The sequence below is a fragment of the Zootoca vivipara genome, chromosome Z2, assembly GCF_965207765.1.
Source record: "Zootoca vivipara chromosome Z2, rZooViv2.hap1.1, whole genome shotgun sequence".
In the NCBI taxonomy this organism is placed as follows: domain Eukaryota; kingdom Metazoa; phylum Chordata; class Lepidosauria; order Squamata; family Lacertidae; genus Zootoca; species Zootoca vivipara.
This window is the reverse complement of record NC_142585.1, coordinates 22,126,559-22,147,823: the sequence shown is the minus strand read 5'-3', so window position 1 is coordinate 22,147,823 and position 21,265 is coordinate 22,126,559. Positions and strand designations below refer to the sequence as shown.

General features: G+C 43.6%; 1 protein-coding gene across 1 annotated transcript in view; it reads left to right on the top strand.

Annotated features, from left to right (window-relative positions):
* The first annotated feature begins 12,513 nt into the window (after positions 1-12,513).
* SH3BGRL (SH3 domain binding glutamate rich protein like) overlaps positions 12,514-21,265 on the top strand; it is a 37,857-nt gene continuing 29,105 nt past the window's right edge. Inside the window, exon 1 of the mRNA XM_035133101.3 lies at positions 12,514-12,720. Coding sequence (XP_034988992.1) covers positions 12,676-12,720 — 45 coding nt within the window. The 5' untranslated portion in view covers positions 12,514-12,675. The remainder of the gene's footprint in view (positions 12,721-21,265) is intronic.

Below are 21,265 nucleotides of genomic sequence, written 5' to 3'. Positions count from 1 at the left end.
ACATAATATGAAAGAGATTAACATAGCCCAACATAAGTTCTTCAATTTAATAAATAAATAAAAAGATGTTTTCATGAAAGTACATGAAATAAAAAGATATTTACATGAAAGTACAGGCACATGTCTGAAGCAGCACAGGAAGACAGGCCTGACTGACACCATTTTGACTCTCTGACCAGAATCACACACACATTTCCACATGACTATCAACTTGAAAGCCATAATCCTGTAAGCCGGAGGCTCTGCCAACTGGACATTTCCCCATCAATTGTGCCAGACTGCTAGCCATCTCTTTCACAATGGAAGACTCCTCAGAACAAAAGATAGTGATCAACTTTTAGGAAACTGTTAATTTCTCTTTGTGTTTAGGAATTCACACCTGGGAGGGGTGAGAGGACTAGGAGAGGTGTCAAAGGTGCTCAGATTTCTACCTTGAACCCTCCCTTTTTGTGAGGTATTGATTACGTAGCTGTGATGTAGGAATGATGTATTTTGGGGGTGTCTCTTGGTGATGGGAAAACTGATAAAAGTGGAGGTTCTCTTTTGTTCTGGGTTCCTTCCTTGCTCTCCTGCGTGAGGGGAAGGACCCTGTTGCAACAGCAAAAATAAAGGCTTTGCTTCTCAAAATTCTCTGGTTGGCCTCTGTTATATTCTCTGACCGATGGAGAACCCAATAAGGGAATAAGAGCACATTTTTGCTTATACCACCACCAACATGAGTTTGACCGAACTGCGGGAGGCAGTGGAAGACAGGAGAGCCTGGCGTGCATGCAATCTGCAATCCTACTGTACATTTTCCTGCTGTGGTTCTATCTCCCTGGCTGCCACTAGAGGGTGTCAGGAAGCACACAGCACAGTGACATCAGGTTGAAGTGAACATTGTGAAAGGAGTGATATCAGCCTTGTATTTTTTATGAAGCGTTTCTGACTGAGGGACACCTGTTGAGTTGGCTGAGGTGAGATTTGAAGCAAAAGAATTGCAAGTTCACAGCTTATATTCTTAACCCTACTTTGCATTTGCTCTCATGAGACACCTTACGAAGAATGGCTCTTTGCTTTGTAGATGCCATTACTTAGTTACGTAAGTTAGATGCTCTCTGGTTATATAAACATTAACATTGTGGAAATATGCAGTGGAATAAAAGAAAAAGGGAGAGCTACTCACAGCCGCTATTCTAGCCGATAGTCTCAGTGGCTGCAGAAAAGAAAAACAATTTGCTAAAAAGAAACTTTCACAGAAATATGATATAGAACAGGCACGTCCAACAGGTAGATCGTGGTAGATCACTGGCTCCCCCCCCCCATAGAAGCGCAACCACTTCGGCTTGGCTAAAAAAAGCTCAAGTTTTTCTCCCTGCACCCCCCCAAAATGGGGCTTTCCCCTCCCTAAAAAAGAGCTCAACAACTCTTTTACCTGAAACCCCCCAAACAGGGCTTTCATTTCTAAAAAAAAAGTTCAACAACTTTGACCTGAACCCCCCCCCCAAAAAAGGGGGGTAGATCACTGCCAGTTTTTAACTCTGTAAGTAGATCACAGTCACTTGAGTTGGCCACGGCTGATATAGAAAATTAAAGCTGGCATAGGCTTGGGCTTTACCATAGTGCAGAGGGCAAAGGTTGCAATACTGTATAGCACTAACTGCATGCTGAGACTGTGGACTGGTTCACATATAATTATTTCAGTCCAATGAACTATGGTTTGCTGGATGAAGAACCCCTTTTTGTATGCCATAATGCAAAACCTGTTTTCCATTATGCATGAATCAGAAAACTGTGGTTTAATCTCCCAACTACAAATCAGGTCATGAAACCAGGATCTTCACAAACCTCATAATTTTTATGTTACAGTTGTGAAAGAAAGAGCAGATGGATACAGTGCTAAATCTCAGTCCAATTACACATAGTTTACTGGACTGAGACTGCTATATGAGAAATAAATAATTTACCTGGTTCAGATGTAAGTAATGGGAAACAGTGATTTCCCAGAATAAGAATGAGCTACAGCAAGCTTCGGGCCTACACATATAGACATTCTTCTGTCCCCTACATCTGTGAGTAGTAACTGATTTTTATTAAAAACTAACCACAATTATTTGTGACAACTGAACTCATTGTTTAAACTATAGTTTGGGAATGAATGAATTATCCTGTACTTTACATTCTGCAACATATCCCAATAACCATAGAATTACACATGTGTTGCACAATGGCACGGTAGGTGTCGCTCTAGCCCAGGGGTCAGTAAACTACAATCTGGGGGCCGGATGCAGCCCAGCAAGCTCGTAAATCCAGCCCGCGGACCCTGCCACCCATTCAGTCAGTCCCTGCTGAGCTAAACTGGTGTGGCATTTCCCTGAAAAGAAGCCGCGGGTGACTCACCAAGAGGGGACTGACTTCCACGAAGCTGCACTGCTTTGGACTGGCTGCAGGAAGCTCCTGCAGCCAATCTAAAACCTCACTGCTCTTGCACTGAGGTAAACCTGGCGCAGTCATGGACGGAGAGGCTGGTGGGCAAGCGGCGGGTCTGGGCCGCACCATGATTATCGTGACAGGCATGTTGCGGGGCTTCAGTCGGAGCTTGTTGCGCCTGCTGGCCCCACACCTGGCTTGGCGCTGCTGGTGCTGGTGCGCTGGGCAGCTGCGCGTGTGTGTGGCCTGCCTGCCAACCTGGCCTTGGACAATGGGCCACAGCACGTGGTGCATGCCACCTGGGAGCTCTGCGGGGACAGGCCGATGGAGCGCCTGCTGCTCATCAACAATGCCAGTGAGCGGGTACCGCCGAGATGTGCTCCTGAGTGCGTGCAGAGTGCGTTCCTCTTCCAGGTCCAGGGGCAGCTGTGGGACCAGCTTGCAGAATATTTATATTTTTAAAAATATAATCCGGCCCCCCACAAGGTCTGAGGGACAGTGGACCGGCTGAAAAAAGTTTGGTGACCCCTGCTCTAGCCTAATTTTCCACTTCTATTTCTATTTTGCTGAAGGGCAGTGCAAAGGGCTGAGAAAAGGCAGCAAATAACTACAGCAGTGGGTTTTCACACTCCAGGCTCCATGGCTGCTAAATATTGCTGGGGAAATTGGTGTGAGAGCTTAGTCCCACATCAATCCCACTCCTGTGTATCACCTATGCAAAACAAAAAAAAGGAAAATCTGTGTCACAATGTCAAGCTTTTGGAAGAGGTCCCTGAGAAGAGGCTCAGTTACAAAATAAGAGGGTGTGAAATTTTTATAAGAATATGGTGTTAAAAAGCATACCTGCATTGCCTCATCTTCAGTAGCAAGCTATTACACTTGCTTTCATTTCATTTTATTAAAAGGCAGAAGACTTGGGGACTAGTCATATTCTCCAAACTATAATGACCTCTTAGACATTTGAGTGTTTAGTCCAAAAGTAACAAGCCATGCCAGCTCCAATTTAGTCTGCAACACAGTATGAAAACATAGAAGAAAGCAGACACAAGTCCAGAATCAATCAGACTTGTGGCAAATCTGATCACAGATACAACCCACCCCACTTATTCTGCCATTTAGTTAGGCAGACTAGACTTCTCTATCCCTTCTGCGAGCGTGGACAGCGGAAGCAACAACAACAATTCCAGTCCCTACTAGATATTGCACGAACCAAATCAATAAAACAGGTCTGCTGCTGCTTTCCCTCACAACTGCATTTCTGATGCAGGTCAGGTCTTCCCTGTTCTCAGATCATCTCAAACTCCTAGACTACAGTTCCCACAATACACCAGGAAGCAGATTTTTTTTCTGCACGTCATTACGTCAAATGCGTCCCAGCTTTTTATTCTTTTTTTAAAATTGGAGAATTCCTGCCAAATTACCTGCGACAGGGTCCTGGCGAGCTTTTTGCAAGGGCACATTTAGCATTATCTCGCGCTTGACGCAGCAGACAAGCTCCAGAGAGGCACAAACGTGTTTGCAAAACGGGCGCTTATGTTTTACAAATGCAGGCAAAGCATCGCCTGAGTGACAATTCCCCTGCGAACTATAAGCCACCCCGCTCACAGATCTATATACCAATTGCACAAATGAATCAAAATACTGTACAAGCGGCTTAACAACTTGCTACTGGTGTTTTAAAGCGCCTTTCTGCATAGAAACTGCGCCGCCTAATGGCTCCCAATCACCATTGCACAACCATCTGGTACAATATGACAAGAAGTTGGAGGAAGGATCTGGAGGTGAGGGATAGAAAATAAAAAGAACAAAAGGCAAACGCAAGAGACTCCAAATATTTCAAAGCCGCGTTGCCAAGGTCCCGGGCCCCATCTCCTTACTAATAATTTTGCAAGCTTAGATCGGAGGCATTTGGCTTCTAAATTATTTTTAGAAAGGCGGGGTTAAGGCAAGCAGAGGGCTTTCTGCGTCTTACTTGCGAGCTCCGTTGGGGCGTGACACTGAAGTGCCTTCGTTTTCCAAACAAGCAGCCCTAAACTCAACTGAGTTTGGTCCTGGGCTTACCTAGTTTGTCTTTCCCCCTCCCGCCTTCTTCCCCATCACATTTCTCATCCAGCTTCAGCTTTATGGCGTGCACAGACATTTTAGGACACAATAAGCAAAATAATACAAATCCTAAAATACACCCGCGTGCGCCCGCGTATTCAGACCACTCTATTCCATTTCCCCCGCACCCCGCACAATTGCTTACCTTTCGTTTGGGCATAGTTGTTGAACTTTAACAGCTGATTGCAAAAAAAAAGAGGGAAAGAGACATAGGCATATGTGCGTGTATCTCTCTCTTTTAAAAAGTAAAATAAAAATGCAGCCGCCCCCCCTCCCAACAAATGTTTCCAAAGAAAAAAAGCACCGCGCTCAAAACAAACATATCTTCTTTGGAAAGGGTTTGGGTTTTAAACATTTTTGTTTGCTTGGTTGTTTTCAAAACTGTGAGAGACCAAGAGTTAATTGCAGCAGAAGCAGAACAACCCCCCTCCAGAAAAAAGAAATACATATGCATATCTATATATCTATACAGTATATCTATGTCTATATACCCCCGTTTAATTTGCAAACACAGATGTTCAGATTTTTGTACTACAATTCCCATCTTCCCCGACCACTGGTCCTGTTAGCTAGGGATCATGGGAGTTGTAGGCCAAAAATCTGGAGGACCGCAGTTTGGGGATGCCTGGTATACCAAACACTCAACCAAACAGAATGAATGAGAAGCGCGAGGTGTGTCCTGGCTGTGACTGATCCGTTCATTGGCCAACGGGGAAGCCGGCTTTTGTAGGGCTCGGGTGAAAGGCGGAGCTAACGGAAAGACACTCGCGCGAACAAATGGTGTGTACAGGGGCGGGGGAGAAGCACGCACTTTTACGCCGTCTGTGCAGGCAAGCGGCCTTTAAAAACCTTTCTGAATAGCATTCTTTTCTTTTCTGTTCGTAATGGAGAAGGCACTGCGGTAGTGGTTCCTCCGCAAACTATTCCCTTGCAATGGTAAAGCTTCGCAACAGCCCCTAAAAGTTCCCTGAAAGTTACAACGAAAGCGGGCTGGCTGTATGCGCGCGAACTCGCGAGGCTGTTAGCAGAAGAACAGCAACATGGCTGCCCAGGCACCTTCCTTTTTTCTGCAAAGAGTGGCGGTCGGGGACGGGGTGGTGGTGGTGGTGAAGGGTGCATGCGGGGATAGAAGCTGGGTGTCCCTGCGACAAAGATCTGCTCGAGAACGATGAAGGAGACAAAAGAGAGAATGTGCCTTATTCAAAAAACTATCCAATTGCTAAGCTGCTACGAAGTTTTCTGTTTTTAAACTAATAATTAGCCATTAAATTTCTCTTCCTTGGACAGACATCACTGAAGTTATGTAGTTGCTCCAGCAGGTGTCTCTGTTTAGTTGCAGAGTAATGAATGCTTCATCCACATGCAAAGTCTCAACGTGTTCCTTTCAACCCCTTCAGATATTTGATACTGTGTTTTCTTTTTAAATAAATACTTGTGCAACATAATTTCCAGCCCTTTAGCTATCTATATAGCCAACACACTATTGATCAACAGGATCACAGGATAATTCTTGTCTACAACTGCATGCACATGAGCTGCAGTGATACCCCGTGGCCCTGCTCCAACAAAAACCACCCAAATATTCATGCAATGAAAGTCAGCTGAAAAACTTACCTATCCAAAGGACCTGAATGGCTTTACAAGCTAAAGGGGTGCTTCATCACAGTATACAAGGCAGTGAAGTAATGTACAGGAACACACAAGGCTTCTATCTGCTTTTCCAACAAACAGAATGCAGTAAATTCCAGTGAGTGTACAATTTGTGAAATCTATCCCATTTTTGCAGCAGACAGATTGCTCAAATAGCCTGAATCACATATGATGTCCTGTATGCAATGGAAGTGGGAGAGCCAGTGCCCTGTGTTGGACCTTATAAGGCCCAGAAGATCAGGGTTCAAATCCCTGCTGAGCCATGAAGCTCGCTGGGTGATGAACCAGTTACGAACTCCTCGCCTAACCCACCTCACAAGGTAATTGTGAGGATAAAATGGAAAGGTGGTGACCTGTATATATACCACCTTGAACTCGTTGAAGGAAAGGTGGTATATAAGGTGGTATATAAGGTGTTCATGCTGCACACTGCTTTAGCATTGCTTGCAACAAAAACTGCTGCTAGTTGTTGCTAGGAACGGAGGAAAAATTAGATTCTGTGCACATTTGAGGATGAATCTACCATATGCTCATTTTCCAAAACATGAGAACTAAAATATAGTCTTCCTTGAAAATTCTCACTTTTTTGAATTCTGTGATGCCCAACCAAACAATGTCTGTAAAAATGCAAAAATGCATGGATTGGGAGAAATTTTGTGTAAAAATAAACACGTTGGTGAAAGTAACATACAAAACTGCATTAAATTAGGACAAATTGCTTGCAAAAATATGTACAATAGTCATAACTGCATACAAAAATGTGTTTAATAGAATAAAAATTGCACTAAAATGTTGAAGAACTTTTTGGTGTGGAGGGCACAAACCAACCACATCAGCTTACAACCAAGCCTGACCTGTACCCAATGCATGGTATCACCCTCCAAGCCAGCATTAGCATTTGTAGAATCACTTTCAATGGCCTGCAGGCTTTTATCAATGTCCTTCTTCAGGAAATCTGCAAGTTGATTAGCAATAACTTTGGCTGGTTTGTCTTTCTTTGAGCCTTTTTCTGGAGTGAAGTGGTAGAGGTATCTTCTGTCAGGCTCACTGCACACAGAATAATGCTTTCCTGTGATGGTGATGCGGAGCTGCTTATCTGAATTGTCTGCTTTCAGCATAACTTTAGCTGTATCTTCACAGCCGTCAAAGAAGATGCAGTCAATATCAGCCTTCTGAAAAAGACCATCAAATTCCTGATACAGAGATTTCATAACTTTTTATTGGGCCCTCTTGACTTTATTGTGATCAACGGCAAGTCTCTGGTCTTCTTCATTGATCAAGCCAGCATCCATAAAGGCGGCAGTGGTGATGGCAGCTGTGGCACACTGGCCAAATCCATATCCAATGCTCTGCATAGCAACATTGTGTATTTCTGATGTTTTGTACTCTTTTTATTAGAAGTGGAAGGCATACTTGGTTTTCTTAATGTCAATGCATAACTTCCATCTTGGGCATTAGCTACCGGTATTTGTTCTACAAGTTCAACAGCAGATAAAAATTTCCATTTGATTGTAGTGAAACATGCTTAATTCTTTGCTAGATTTGTACGCTTCATCAATTAAAGTGTTCAAGGACACTTCGAGATAACCTGGTATGTTTGCAGGAGTCTAGACATTAGCCATTTAATTTATTCTGATTTATTTGTGTGCATATTAGGCAGTGCTCTATCAAAGCAAGTCTCATACCTTTCAGTGCATTTTCCTACCACTTTCCTTATTGCAAAGCTTCTGATCTTTCAGGGAGGAGGACTTATTTTCCACAATATTTTCCAATCAACTGTAATTGTACAACCTGAATTTGCCAGTATAAAAGTGAATTCCACTCAAAAATAGCAACTATCTGGCAGCACCCTTCAATCCTCTTTAAAAATTTCTCTCTAGATAAGGCATCTGCTTTACACTTGGAATAAGGTTACCAGATTTTTTTTTTCAATGAATCCGGGGACACTTTTCAACTTCAATTGATTTTGTATGGGGGCTGATTTGTAAATCCGGGGACTGTCCCCAGGAAACGGGGACATCTGGTAACCTTAACTTGGAAGCCATTTCAGTCTTTGCTATAATCAACATATTTATTACTGGTTTCCATCTTTTTTTTTATTTATTCCAATGAGTAACTTTACTTTCCATTTAAGAATATTTTATATATAATGAATATATCACAAGAAGCATGCAAATGCTAATAATAAAGTAAGGCACAGCATTGCCATAATTATTAGCAATAGGTCATCCATGAAAAAGATGAATTGCATGTGAGGGGTAATTAGGGAAAGGATTAAACTGCCAATATCATAGCACTTTTATGCAAACAGATCATACAACTACACTTGAAATACTGTGTACATTTATTGGGCACCACATCTCAATATTGTAGAGATGTTGTAGAACTGGGAAAGGTGGAAAAGGGGGCACAGCCAAAATTATAAAGGGCTGGAGTAACTGCTATGAAAGGGGTTATTTGGGGCTAGTTTAGGGGGGTGATAAGCAGGGAGGCATGACAGAGGTGATACAACTATGCATGGTGCAGAGAAAGTAGGCAAAGGATAAATTTTCCTCCCTCTCTCATAATATTAGAACCCCGCGTCAATGAAGTTGAATTGTGGGAGATTCAGGTCAGGCAAAAGGAAGTACTTCATACAGCACAAAGTTAAACTCTGCCATTTGTTACTGCGAGGTGTGTGATGGCCACTGACTTAAAATGAATTTAAAAGGAGTTTAGACAGATTCACAGAGGATAAGGCTGTCAAAAATCTGCTAGTCATTAGTGGCTATTTATTTGCTGCATCAAGGATTAGAAGTACCATCAAGGATCAGAGGCAGGATGAGATTAGAGCAGATGGCATCACATCATGTTTATGTACTTTCAGTCTTCTTCTGGTTGGTCCATTGTGGGAAGCAGGATGCTGAGCTAGACAAGCCAGGGCTATCCTAAATATCATCAGGTCTATTAATACCCTGAAAGTTTATTATATTTAGGTTAATGGCAGCAATGCTTGGCACTGGGCAATGAATGCATTGTGCTCAACAAGGCTGGGCTTAGTTTTTAAAAATTGAATTATCTAAAAAAAAAATAGTAGCAACATAAATTGGAAGTTTTAAATTTGAATTGGGTTTTGGAATTTCAGTTATATTAAGTGCCATAGCTGTCAACTTTTGGATTTGAAAATAAGGGATCAGCAGCCTCACCTGTCCTGGGGACAGTCTACGGTATATCTAACAATCCAGGATAGCAGTGGGAAACAGCACTGGAATAAGGGAATTTCCAGCAAAAAAAGGGAAGGTTGACAGCTGTGCTTGGAATAAGGGTGTTTACAGCAAAAAGGGGAGGGCTGACAGCTATGTTAAGTGCCCCCCCATTAAATGTAACTTATATTCACATAAAGATGCACAGCGCCGTCTTAAGCGCCCCTGTCGCCATGGTGCGCCAGATCTCTCCGGCGCCCTTCCGCCCCGTTTCCCGGGGCGGGTGGGCGCAGCGCTGCTGTGCGGCGGGCGGGCAGGCACAGCGCGATCTCTCCGGCGCCCTCCCGCCCCGTTTCCCAGCGCGGTGGGCAGGTGGGCGCCGCGCGCAGCTGCGCAGCGGACCGGCGGACCAGCCGGCCAGCGGGCGGGTGCAGCTCGCGGCGCCCTCCTGGCGGGACGGCGCCATGGTGCCCTGCGCCACCGGGGGTCTACGACGAGCCGGCCCTGAAGATGCAATATAAGCTTAAGAAAGTCTGCAACTGAATCCATGGCTCTCTGCCAGCTACATCATTAGTGTGCTTTTCCATGTTAAAAAAAGGAACCAAGGCAAAAAAATGTGACTTTTGAGGTCAAGCATTATAAACATAACACATGGTGATTTATTGTGTAAACTCTGAGTAAGACTTTGTCAACTAAACAGCATGGAAACTTCCTTTGGTCGTCATGAAGAAACGATGTTCTACCCACTAACAACTAATCCTTGCTTCAGGAAAGTTTTGGGAATTTGAGTCTTTTTGGTGTCCTGTTTGGAGACTGAAATCTTTAATTACACAATTGTTCTCCTAAACTGATATAGGTTTTGCAGCACATAATGTAGGTGTTGGCCAGAGGTTTTGGATTACGCTTGAGGTTTCTGCCCTTTCCCTTTTGTTTTGTTTCTGTTCTGCTCCTTTCATTTTCTCCTTTACTCGCATTATTCAATACAAACTTTATCCCAGATTCAAAAGTACCAAATGTTTAACTTCAGGGATTGCCCATCCTTTAATCTCTCTGCAAGTTATCCCGATTAGGGAGGTGATAAGACCTCTATGGAGGAGGTTTGGGCGGTTGTCCAAATAGAAATTTTAATTATGCTAGGCCAGAAGAGCAGCTGCACAGCAAGATTCTGATTACTAGCAAATCTGGAGCAGAGTGACCTTAAGGCAGAACCAGCTGTTCCAAAATGTGCATGTTCCAGCTGTTCCAGTGCCATGCCACCCATGTCTGGGCACTGGAAATTGGGCAGCGCCAGCACCCAAAATGGAGCCTCCCTGGCAGGTAGGAAATCTGGGGGATTTATGGGATTTTTTTCCAATCCGGGCTGCCAGCGGGAAACGGTTTAAAATACGGGGGTTTCCCGCGAAAACCGAGAGACTTGGCAGCTATGCCCCAGTATCTGGGGAGGACCCACTGCTGATACATCCAGATCCCAGGTTCAAAGCCCAGCATCTCCAGGTTGGGCTGGGAGAAACCCCTGCCTCAAATCCTGGAAAGTTGCTGCCTGTGTAAGGCTGTAAGCAATACTGAGCTAAATGGAGTAAGGTAATAAGGGACGTGGGTCACGCTGTGGTCTAAACCACTGAGCCTCTTGGGCTTGCTGACAGGGGTCAGCAAGGCTTATCTTGCCTGGGCCAGTTCACTGCTGCGGAGCCCCTTCCGTGGGCCGGATTGCGTGCGTGCGTGAGAGTGCGCGCCTGCGATTTCCGGTGTCTATGTCGACGTGATTTCCTGTGCCGCAGAAGTGAATCAGGTATCTGAAGAAGTGTGTATGCACACGAAAGCTCATACCAATGACAAACTTAGTTGGTCTCTAAGGTGCTACTGGAAGGAATTTTTTTATTTTGTTTTGACTACGGCAGACCAACATGGCTACCTACCTGTAACTTGGCTACGAGTGATCGCCAAAGAAGAAGAAAGAAGGTACCAGGAACAGGGCCTTCTTGGTGATGGCTCCATATTTGTGTAATTACTTCCCACAGGAAATGCACATGACCACATTGTAGTTAAGCCATGCTCTTAAGCCTTTATTTTTTTTGATACAAACTAGAAAATGCTTGTTTTTTTGACTGTCTGTCTTTTTTTTTGCGTTCTCATTTTGTATTTTTATGTAGAGCACTGCCCTGTGCTCTTTGGATGAAAAGTGCTGTACAAATTTAATAATAATAATAATACAGCTCTTTTAAAATGAGGTTTAATACTGTACAGTATTTTATAAATTGGAATATTTTGTTATACATTTCTTGGACACTGTATTGTGGGTGTGCCCTTTATTCAGGCATTTAAAAACTATATTTAAACCAAGCATTTGAAACCAAGAGCCAGGCATTATTACTTTAGACCAGACTTTCTCAATCTTGGTCCCCAGATGTTGTTGGACTACAACTCCCATCATCTCTGACTGATGGTCCTGCTAGCTAGGGATGATGGGAGTTGTAGTCTAACGTCATATGGGAACCCAAGACTGAAAAAGGCTGCCTTAGACCTAATAATGCGAACTTTCCCTATTGTAAGTAGGGGCATCTCTTGCGTTAAGTCGGTTTCACGTTGATCAGTGATGTTTTTGAACGCAAACCATTTCATTTTACAAATGCCTCGGAGCGGTTTTGAAGGTTCTGGGGTTTTAGGATTGTGGCAGAAACATAGCTGCCAAGTTATCCCTTTTTTTAAGGGATTTTCCCTTATGCTGAATAGGCTTCCTCGCGAGAAAAGGGAAAACTTGGCAGCTATGGGCAGAAAGTGAACAAAATCATAGCCGTCAAGTTTTCCCTTTTCTCGCGAGGAAGCCTATTCAGCATAAGGGAATTTCCCTTTAAGAAGGGGGAGAACTTGACAGCTATGCAAAATAGCTTCCCCGTTCCCGAAAAGAGAGCTTTACCCCTAAATCAGGAGCAACGCGTTCCCCGCCCCCCCATGAATGACCCAGGCCCAGCAGATCCTGCGCGGCTAATAAGCGAGCCCAGAAGCCTTCGGATTTCTGCTTCGGATTGTATCTCCACTGCAATTTCCCCCACTTCCTTTCGATTCTGCGATACAAACACGCTCTCCTCCCTCTCAGCTTCTTCCGGGGTTTGGATGATCAGTGGGCGAGTCCCATGCGTAGCAATAGCAGCAGCTGCAGCTCGTAGGAGGCGGGGCATTCCGTGTTTCCACACTGCACGGCGCTGCGCCCCTTCCCCTGCGCGCTTTCTCTCTCTCTCCCCATCCTTCTGCGCTCGGTTTTGGCTGACCCACTGTTCCCGGCCTCCTGCGCTCGTTCTGCCATTGCAAAGAAGCGCCTGCGCCCTTCTTCAGGATGGTGATCAAAGTCTACATCGCTTCTTCATCAGGTTCCACAAAGGTAAGGAGAAGCCAGCGGCTTTTGCTCCCCTCCCCTCGCCCAGAAGCTGTTCTCCTTCCTAACTTTCCCCCACCCCTTTGTACTGAAGGAAAGTTGCAGCAGCAGGCTCCTTCCCTTCCCTCTCTCCCGTTTCCCCTTGCAGTACTGCGATCTCTTACATTCAAGGCATTTCCCCATTTTTCTTCCTTATTTCTTTTATTTCCTCTGCTTGGTTACAAAAAAATTGGGCTGGGTGGCTTTTGTAAATTGTAGCGGGCAATTTGGGACAATCTTTAGCAGGGTTTATTTTATGTACCATTTTATGATGTGCGGGGGGCGGGGCAACCCTATGTATTATCGGCATCTTCAAGGCATACATGAGTGTGATCCTAAGCAATCTTACTCGGAGGCAAACTCCGCTGTGCTCAGTGCGACTTCCTGCCTTGCAAGTGTGCGTGCAAAGGGTTTGCAGTCTCAGATTCTCATCCTATGAACACTAGCCTAAGAAAGCTGATGCCACAGTAAGGCAACTTATCTCTGTGCTTGATTACCTGGTGGATAATTTCCCACTGAAAACAACTGGATTGATTCATGAGAAAACATGCAGTAGGGTTTTTTTTCCTCTTCAGTTGCCACAAAACACTGACAGTGCAATCCTTATGTACATGTTTATAGACATCTCAGAAGTTCCAGTAATTTCATTTTGTCTTGCTCCCAGGTAAATGGGTGTGCAGCTGCTGTCTACAGCTGCTAAAGCAACACATGGATCCCCTCTGGAATTTAACTACCCATTGACTTTAATAGGATTTGCTTCCAGCGAAGCATACATTGGATAGTGCTCTTTATTTAGTCTTCAAAGTTCTTTGCAAATACCCTTGAGGAAGGAGTACACATCTGTACTGATTACAGTACTTTGCATGCTCCAGTACTGAATCCTAATATTCAAGACTGCTTCTGCTTGCTTAGAGTGATCCTTCCAGCCCCCAACTTTTTTTAAATTTTTAATTGTATTGATTTGTCACAGATATATGTACAAACACATAACCATCTAAGTACAAGCGTGTTTGAGATAACTTGTTTGCAACCTAGCAAGTTTTTCACTAATAACTTTATGAAAAGCTTAAAAGTGGAGTAAACAGGATAGACTTCTGCTTCATTTGGTGATTCATGGGTCTCAGCAGCAAGTTATCTTTTGCTTACTTTAACTAGAAAAGGGCTAAATCTGCATCTTCAGACCTTCTGCCTACAAAACTATTTAGCTGGAATGCATGAAGGCATAATGTGAGTGCATCTTAGCATGTACAGAGTACATTCAAGTAGCAACCACCAACTCCCATGTTTCTGGGGTTAGGCGAAACTGTACCTAGGGAAGGAATGGGTTTCAGTTCTCATTCTTTTCGCTTTTTGGCAAAAGCACTTTTATTTCATGGAGATTATCCAGGAGGTAAGCATCCGTTTAATCCACTTAACGCCACTCTTTGGGCTTGTCCTGCTGTTCAGAATACAAAGGCTTGGATTTCCTCCTCTGTTATAGAAATTAAGCATTAACCTCCCCCATGTTCCTTTCCTGTTTCGTTTCTTCCCCTTTCAGTATCCAGTTCCACAATCTTGGATGCTCTTGTTTTTATTACATTTCTATATGACCTCCCTTCAAAGGGAGTGTGTGTTTGTGTGTGCAAGTGTAAATCTTGTTGTTCTTCAGACACAGCTTGTGTAACTTCAGAAATAGAGCTAAATCAAGTGCCTGATTGTAAGGTGTGTAAATCAGGTGTAGCCCCTGTGGCTCCATTTGGACAAGGAATTGGAGGGTCCTTTAAGAAGTAAATTTGGTACCAATGTAATTTAGAGCACAAGATACCTTGGTTCTAAGCTCTACTTGGCCACTAAGTTCAATGGGTAGCTTTGTACCAGTCTCTGCCTACCTCACAGGGTTGTTAGGAGGGTAAAGTGGGGAAATCCCATATATGTCCCCACTCCTACTCTTTGAAAGAAGGATGGAATGCAAATGTGATTAATAATATGACAAAGAACCTGAGCATAACTATGATTAAATAAAGCCTGCAACAAAATGTTGCAGTGTGGAATGATTCTGCTTAGGATGTTCTATTTCATCCTTTCTCTGTTTACTGAAGATGTTTGTACTATAGCTCAAACCTTGGGGTTCCCTGAACCTGCTTATAACCTCCCACTAATGCATGGATTCTGCTATTGGAGTTGCATAAGGACCCAGCTCTTGGAAAATTGAGAACATTGTTAGTGTATTATTATAACTCTTGGGCTCCAGGACAAGCTGGCTTTTAAAAAGAAAGAAATTCCCAACTTGAAATGTACTTGTGGCAGATCTGCCTTGTGAGTGGCCCATTCTAACCACAAAGCACAATTTTGTATGCCAGTAAAGGCTTTCTTAAAGTGCATCCTTGGAGCTGCTTTTTTTTTAAAAAAGTCAGACTGTTGCTTCATCTTGCCCAGTAGGGTCAGCTTCTGTGATAGACAGCAATTAAGGTGCTTCCCATATTATTTTCCACTGACCTTTTAAACAATAGAAGCTGGGGACTGAATTTTGTTCTGTCACTGGACAATGGCCTAGATCCACAGAGATTTGAACTCAAAAGTGCTGATTTTGGAATCCAGAGTTTACTAGCCTTTGCATCATGGAGCCAACAACATAGGGGGGGTGCTGCTGTGCAGGTCTGGCTTGTCATTGCATCTGAAGCCTGACTGATGGGTTCTTTCCCACAAACAAGCCATGATCCGTAAAACCCAGAGCAAACTTTGGTTACAACTCACCGTCCTCTTGGAGGAAAAATAATAAAAGAGCCTGGGTTTGGACTTAATACTAAGTCAAACAATGGCTTAACTCTCACCAAACAATGGCTTAACTCTCACCAGGCTCACCTTTGAACCACAGTACGGTAGTTAAGTTTAATATGATGTGTGAGCCAGACCTTGCAAAAATTAAGGTGCAGCCTTTATGCAGCAAGGCAGAATGCAGTATACACTGGAACCTCATGCAGTTCAGTTTCTTGTGGATAATATTGCAGAATAACTGATGAAATGACTGTACAGTTATATGGGGGGGGGGAAGAGGCTGTGCGTGTGGCAAACACCCATAAGGAAGTGGTGAAATAGTTGCACCAGTTTTTAAAGCACTTCTGAGGTGGATTTGGATTGTTGCTTTATCCTTGCATTGTGACTTCAGATGTTTACCAAGCAGCAGGATCCACCTTCTTCTAAATCTAAGGAGGCCCATCAGCAGAGTGACTTGGAGACCACCCACCCAGCTGTGTTGGAACAGCTGAATCTCTGGTCAACTCCTGCCTAAATGGTTAGAACACTTAAACGCTGGTAATGCAGCTCTTCTTACCCCTGGAATCTATGCTGCCTGCTCCCACCCTGCTGAGTTTTGATGTGAAAGGCCACTCAGTCATCTCCTTCCTACATGTTGCGACCACACTTGCCATACTATGCACAATTCTGATTGCCTCACTTAAAAAATAATATTGTAGACGGGAAACAGTGTTAGAAAATAGCGAGACGCCAAGTGCATTTTGTACCTGGCTATTGACCATTTGCGACCAAGTGAAGATGTCTGGGTGCCACCGTTTCAATCATCTGGAGGTGACTGGAATGTTTTCACACACTAGCAACACGTCCTGTAGAATTCTATCAGTTATATTTTATCTGCACAATCAGAATGAATTTCTGGAAGCAAGCTGCTTTTTCTGTGTAGTTAGAGCAGGAGCAGTCCGGAATAGGCCAATATGTATGTGGACTGTCCCTGGATCAAGGGACTTTTCTTGTTTAAGTTCTCAAAGTTCTTAACCTAGCTCAAGGTTGTCATCTGAAATAGCCAGATGTTTAACTGATAATCAATAAGAGTTAGTTCATTATTTGAAAAATAAGACTTTAGAGCTGTCTTACTCCAAAATGTCAACTAGACATTCTGTTTTGGGGACTGTAACCTTGGTTTAGGGGGCCATTTGGTGCCTAGCTTATATATTGTGAGTTTCTAACACTGACTGGAAAAGGTGCAGAAAGGGAAATATAGGGACGTTACAAAATTTGGTGCTTTTTAGTTAACGGGGGGAAATGAGTACAGTGGTACCTTGGTTTTAGACAGCTTAGTTTATAAACAACTTGCAAATAGAACGCTGTGCAAACCTGGAAGTCGGTGTTCCAGTTTGTGAACTTTGCCACTTTATGGAGACATAAAGTGAAGCTGGATGTTGGAAGATTCAGGACAAGCAAAAGAAACTACTTCTCACAGCACCCAGTTTAACTATGGGATTTGCTCCCACACGATGTTGGGATGGCCACCAAGATGGGTGGATCTGAAAGAGGATTAGACAAATTCGTAAGAACATGTGAAAAGGATCTAGGAGTCTTGGTAGACCAAAAACTTGACATGAGTCAACCGTGTGATGCAGCAGCTAAAAAAGCCAATGCAATTCTGGGCTGCATCAATAGGAATATAGCGTCTAGATGAAGGAAAGTAATAGTACCACTGTATTCTGCTCTGGTCAGACCTCCCCTGGAGTACTGTGTCCAGTTCTGGGCACCACAGTTCAAGAAGGATACTGACAAGCTGGAATGTGTCCAGAAGAGGGCAACCAAAATGGTCAAAGTGTAAAGTTTTCCTCTCTTTGAGTTCTCTACAAAGTACAGAGGAATTTGTTGATTTTGCCATTCCTGCGAATTGGGAGAATTGAGCTGATTCTGAACCCAATGTCAATGATTTGTAAATGTGCCTTGTTAATTGAACAAGCTAAATGTAAGAGTAACCTCAGGAAGTTTCGATGTTTAGTTTAATTTTGATTGCATTTTAAACAGCGTGAATATTCATGTTGCATGTATGTCTGTGTTAATAAGACCTTGCATTATATTTGCAGTGGCCTGTGGCCAGTGTAGGGAACTTTGACCTTCCAGATGTTGCTAAACTGCAACTTCCATCATCCCTGACCATTAGTCATGCTTGCTAGGGGATAGCAGTTGTAGTTCAGCAACACCTGGAGGCCCAAAGGTTCTTCACTCCTGAACTGGAACTGCTTTTGCTTTTCGCAAGAGCCCAGTTTAAAGGGAAAGATAACCAACCCTCTCCCAAATTCTATATGCGGAGGTCTCTGGAGTGGGGAGGCTCTTTTTTGCCTAGTTAATACTGGAATGTGGATAAGTTGCATGAGTCTCTGTCATTGCTTCTGAGATCTCCCCCAACATAAAGTGCAGATTTGGATGGATTCCTGCTATTGCTTTCTTTTGTCTAAAACCCATCAAGAAATGAGAGTAAAGACTCTGCCCGGTGTGTGCGCCAAATGACTTTAATGGAGGGGTTGGTTCCATAAATAATGAGTGGCTATCAAGCTATATCAAACTTTATGGGCCCCTGGACCCAATTTTCTTTCGAATTTGGAGGGAAGACTTGTACACGTTTTGAATAAGCAAGATTGGACCACTTTAATAGAGTTTATGATATAACAAGAGCATGGGGACAGCATGTATTATTATTATTATTATTTATTACTATTAATTTAAAAAACCTTTCTTCGTATGCAGCCTGCTGATAATGCACTTCATATATAGGTCATGCAGCTTAGGCTTTTATACAGGCTATTAAGTTATCTCCCTCCTTGGGGGGGGGTAGATTTCACACAACAAAAGGGGTCCCACAGCAGAGATTACTTTCAACAGCTCAATACACTGACAGTGGCTTTTAGTCCTATAGCAAGTGTGTGCTAGCATCCATGTGCATGGATAGGGGAATTGGTGGTGCTTATCTGTAATAATCATAAAGGATATGACGTAGGGTATACAGTATAGGAATCTATGGCCTGGGCAACCTTTCATACGTGAGTCCCATTGCATACTACAAAGCCAGGTGCCTCTAGTCAATTGCATGCAGCTGATGATGTTTGTTTGTAATGAAGAACATTAGTCTTTCAGTACAAATGAAATGCCACCTCATTAACGACTGGACAACGTGCAAAGAATACTTTTTCCAAACAGCGAGGCATGGTGCAAACCAAATAAACAAATGTGAAGCAATTGAGGATAAATGAGCACACTTTTTGGGTGGTGGTGGTGGTTATTGTCTAGTTCAGGCATCACCAACCTTTTTGTGCCTATGGGCACATTTGGAAATTTGATAACATTCCGTGGACAGCAGTAACATTACTACTGTCATGGGAAGAGTGTTGGTGGTGGCGGCGGCATTGAGCAAAGCAGCCACTGTAGGGGTGTGACAAAAAAAAAAGGCCGCCATTTGATTTTGGCGTAATGCAAAGTGATTGCTGCATCTAAAATAGTGGGGAAATCTGAGCACAAAATGGTGCATCGATGACACAGCTGTTGTCCCATCAATAGGGATAAAAGGTCACCAGTGCGGTCACAAAGCAAAGTTCTTTGCACCTCTACTCTGGATAGGGAGGACAGGCACTCAGTCTTGGCACCAAGTGCGACATGGGGATATTTAAGGAGATGTGTTGAATGTAGGAGAGGCGGAAGCAGTACAAATCACTGATTCTTGTGCCCTGTGGATTTAGAGGGGATATTTACTTAGACTTTCAGGGTTTCACAGAAGTACCAGCAGCAACATTTCCCCTCAGTTTGCAGCCTCTAGTGTAATTTCTGCTCATTTGAACATGGTATTTACTATTGGTGGTGATTTAGAAGTATTCTCTGGAAGTAGTCCTGATATTCTGACTGGATGAATGTTTTGCCCAGTGAAATGACCCAGCAGAACAATGACTTTACAGTTGTTGGTTTTTTTTTAATAAAAAAAAACCCTAACAAATGATTAGCTAAAGCATTTGGCACAGATTCCAGTTTTCCTTCTGGGAGGCAATCTGCCAGTCACACCTTTTAAATATGATTTCTGTTCCTTCCCCTTCCTTCTGTTGGGTGTGGTCTTCCATGTTTCCTCAGTCCTTTACAAGACATGGCTTAATCCTGCAGGGTACAGTCTCCTTGTAAAGTTCCCACAGGTTATTAGGGAAGAGCCATTTTAAAACGCACAAACATAAACACACACCAATAAATATTTACAGACTTAAACCCATAATCTTTATTGTTCCTGAGATGCGGAGGGGCAATATAATGTGATCAGCATGGTACTAAATCTCATTTGACAAACTCACTCAGGCTTAAGGGCTAATGCCACACCATTCAGAGTTCTGTTTTCCCCACAGCAGGTGAGGCTGTGCACCACATTGTGTTTCCAGGGAAGATTAAGGATGATAAAGGCAACTTTTCCTTTCTGGAGAAGCATCCACCCCCTTCCCTGTCCCTGCTCAATGGTCACAGTACTCCGGACTGGTCAAGTTATTTATTGGTATTTCTATGCACCCCACCTTTTCAATTAAAGAATTCAAAGCAACAAATGCAACCCCTTTTCTTCAAACTTTATTTAGCATTGCAACAACCCTGCAAGGTAGCTTGAGCCAAGTAATAGCAGCTGACACAAGGCCAGCTAGTGAGTTTTGTGGCTGAGTGGGAATTTGAACCTGAGAAATCCCACAGGTACCTCTCACTGCAAGAAAAAAAATTAAATCAATAATCTTTTGTTGCCCTTTCATGGTACTCAAAATCACGAGCTTGTACTGGCTTCCTCTCACTGCCCAACAATAGGAGCAGCTCTAAGGTACCTCCCCCACTTCACTTCTCTTGATACACCTCTCTCTCTCTCTCTCTCTCTCTCTCTCTCTCTCTCTCTGATGTTAGCAAATGACCAAACTGGGGTTGGTGAAGGGGAGAGATAGAGAGACAGAACTAGTTGTTCCAGGTAGTTCCAGGCATACCAAGGTAAATTCCCACTTGGTAAATAACTTTGCCGATGACAAGCAGGGCAGTGTTAACAATGGCTAAACAATGAAGCTATTGTTTTGTCATAGATTTGTTTAACCTGTGTGATAAAAAGGTAAAGGGACCCCTGACCATTAGGTCCAGTCGTGACCGACTCTGGGGTTGTGCGCTCATCTCACATTATTGGCCGAGGGAGCCGGCATATAGCTTCCAGGTCATGTGGCCAGCATGACAAAGCCGCTTCTGGCAAACCAGAGCAGCACATGGAAACGCCGTTTACCTTCCCGCTGTAGCGGTTCCTATTTATCTACTTGCATTTTGACGTGCTTTCAAACTGCTAGGTTGGCAGGAGCTGGGACCAAGCAACGGGAGCTCACCCCGTCACAGGGATTCAAACCGCCGACCTTCTGATCAGCAAGCCCTAGGCTCAGTGGTTTAACCGCAGCGCCACCTGGGTCCCTGGAACCTGTGTGATAGTCCCTGCTAATCCTTTAATTAGCATGTATGATGGCTAATTAAGTCAGACCCTGTGTGCTGGACAGACATCCTTAATTCTGTGAAATCTCCACCATACATTTATAGCACTGCAATAACTTTTAAACATTTAGTCCCTCTTTGCCTGGAACTCTGGAATGGCAGCTCTGTGACGGGAATAAGAGACTTCTAACAACTCTTGGTACCCTTACAAAACTACATTTCCCTAGATTCTTTGGGGAAAGCTGTAACCATTAAAGTGATATCACTGTGTTGTAAATGTGAGGTTTTTCAGATC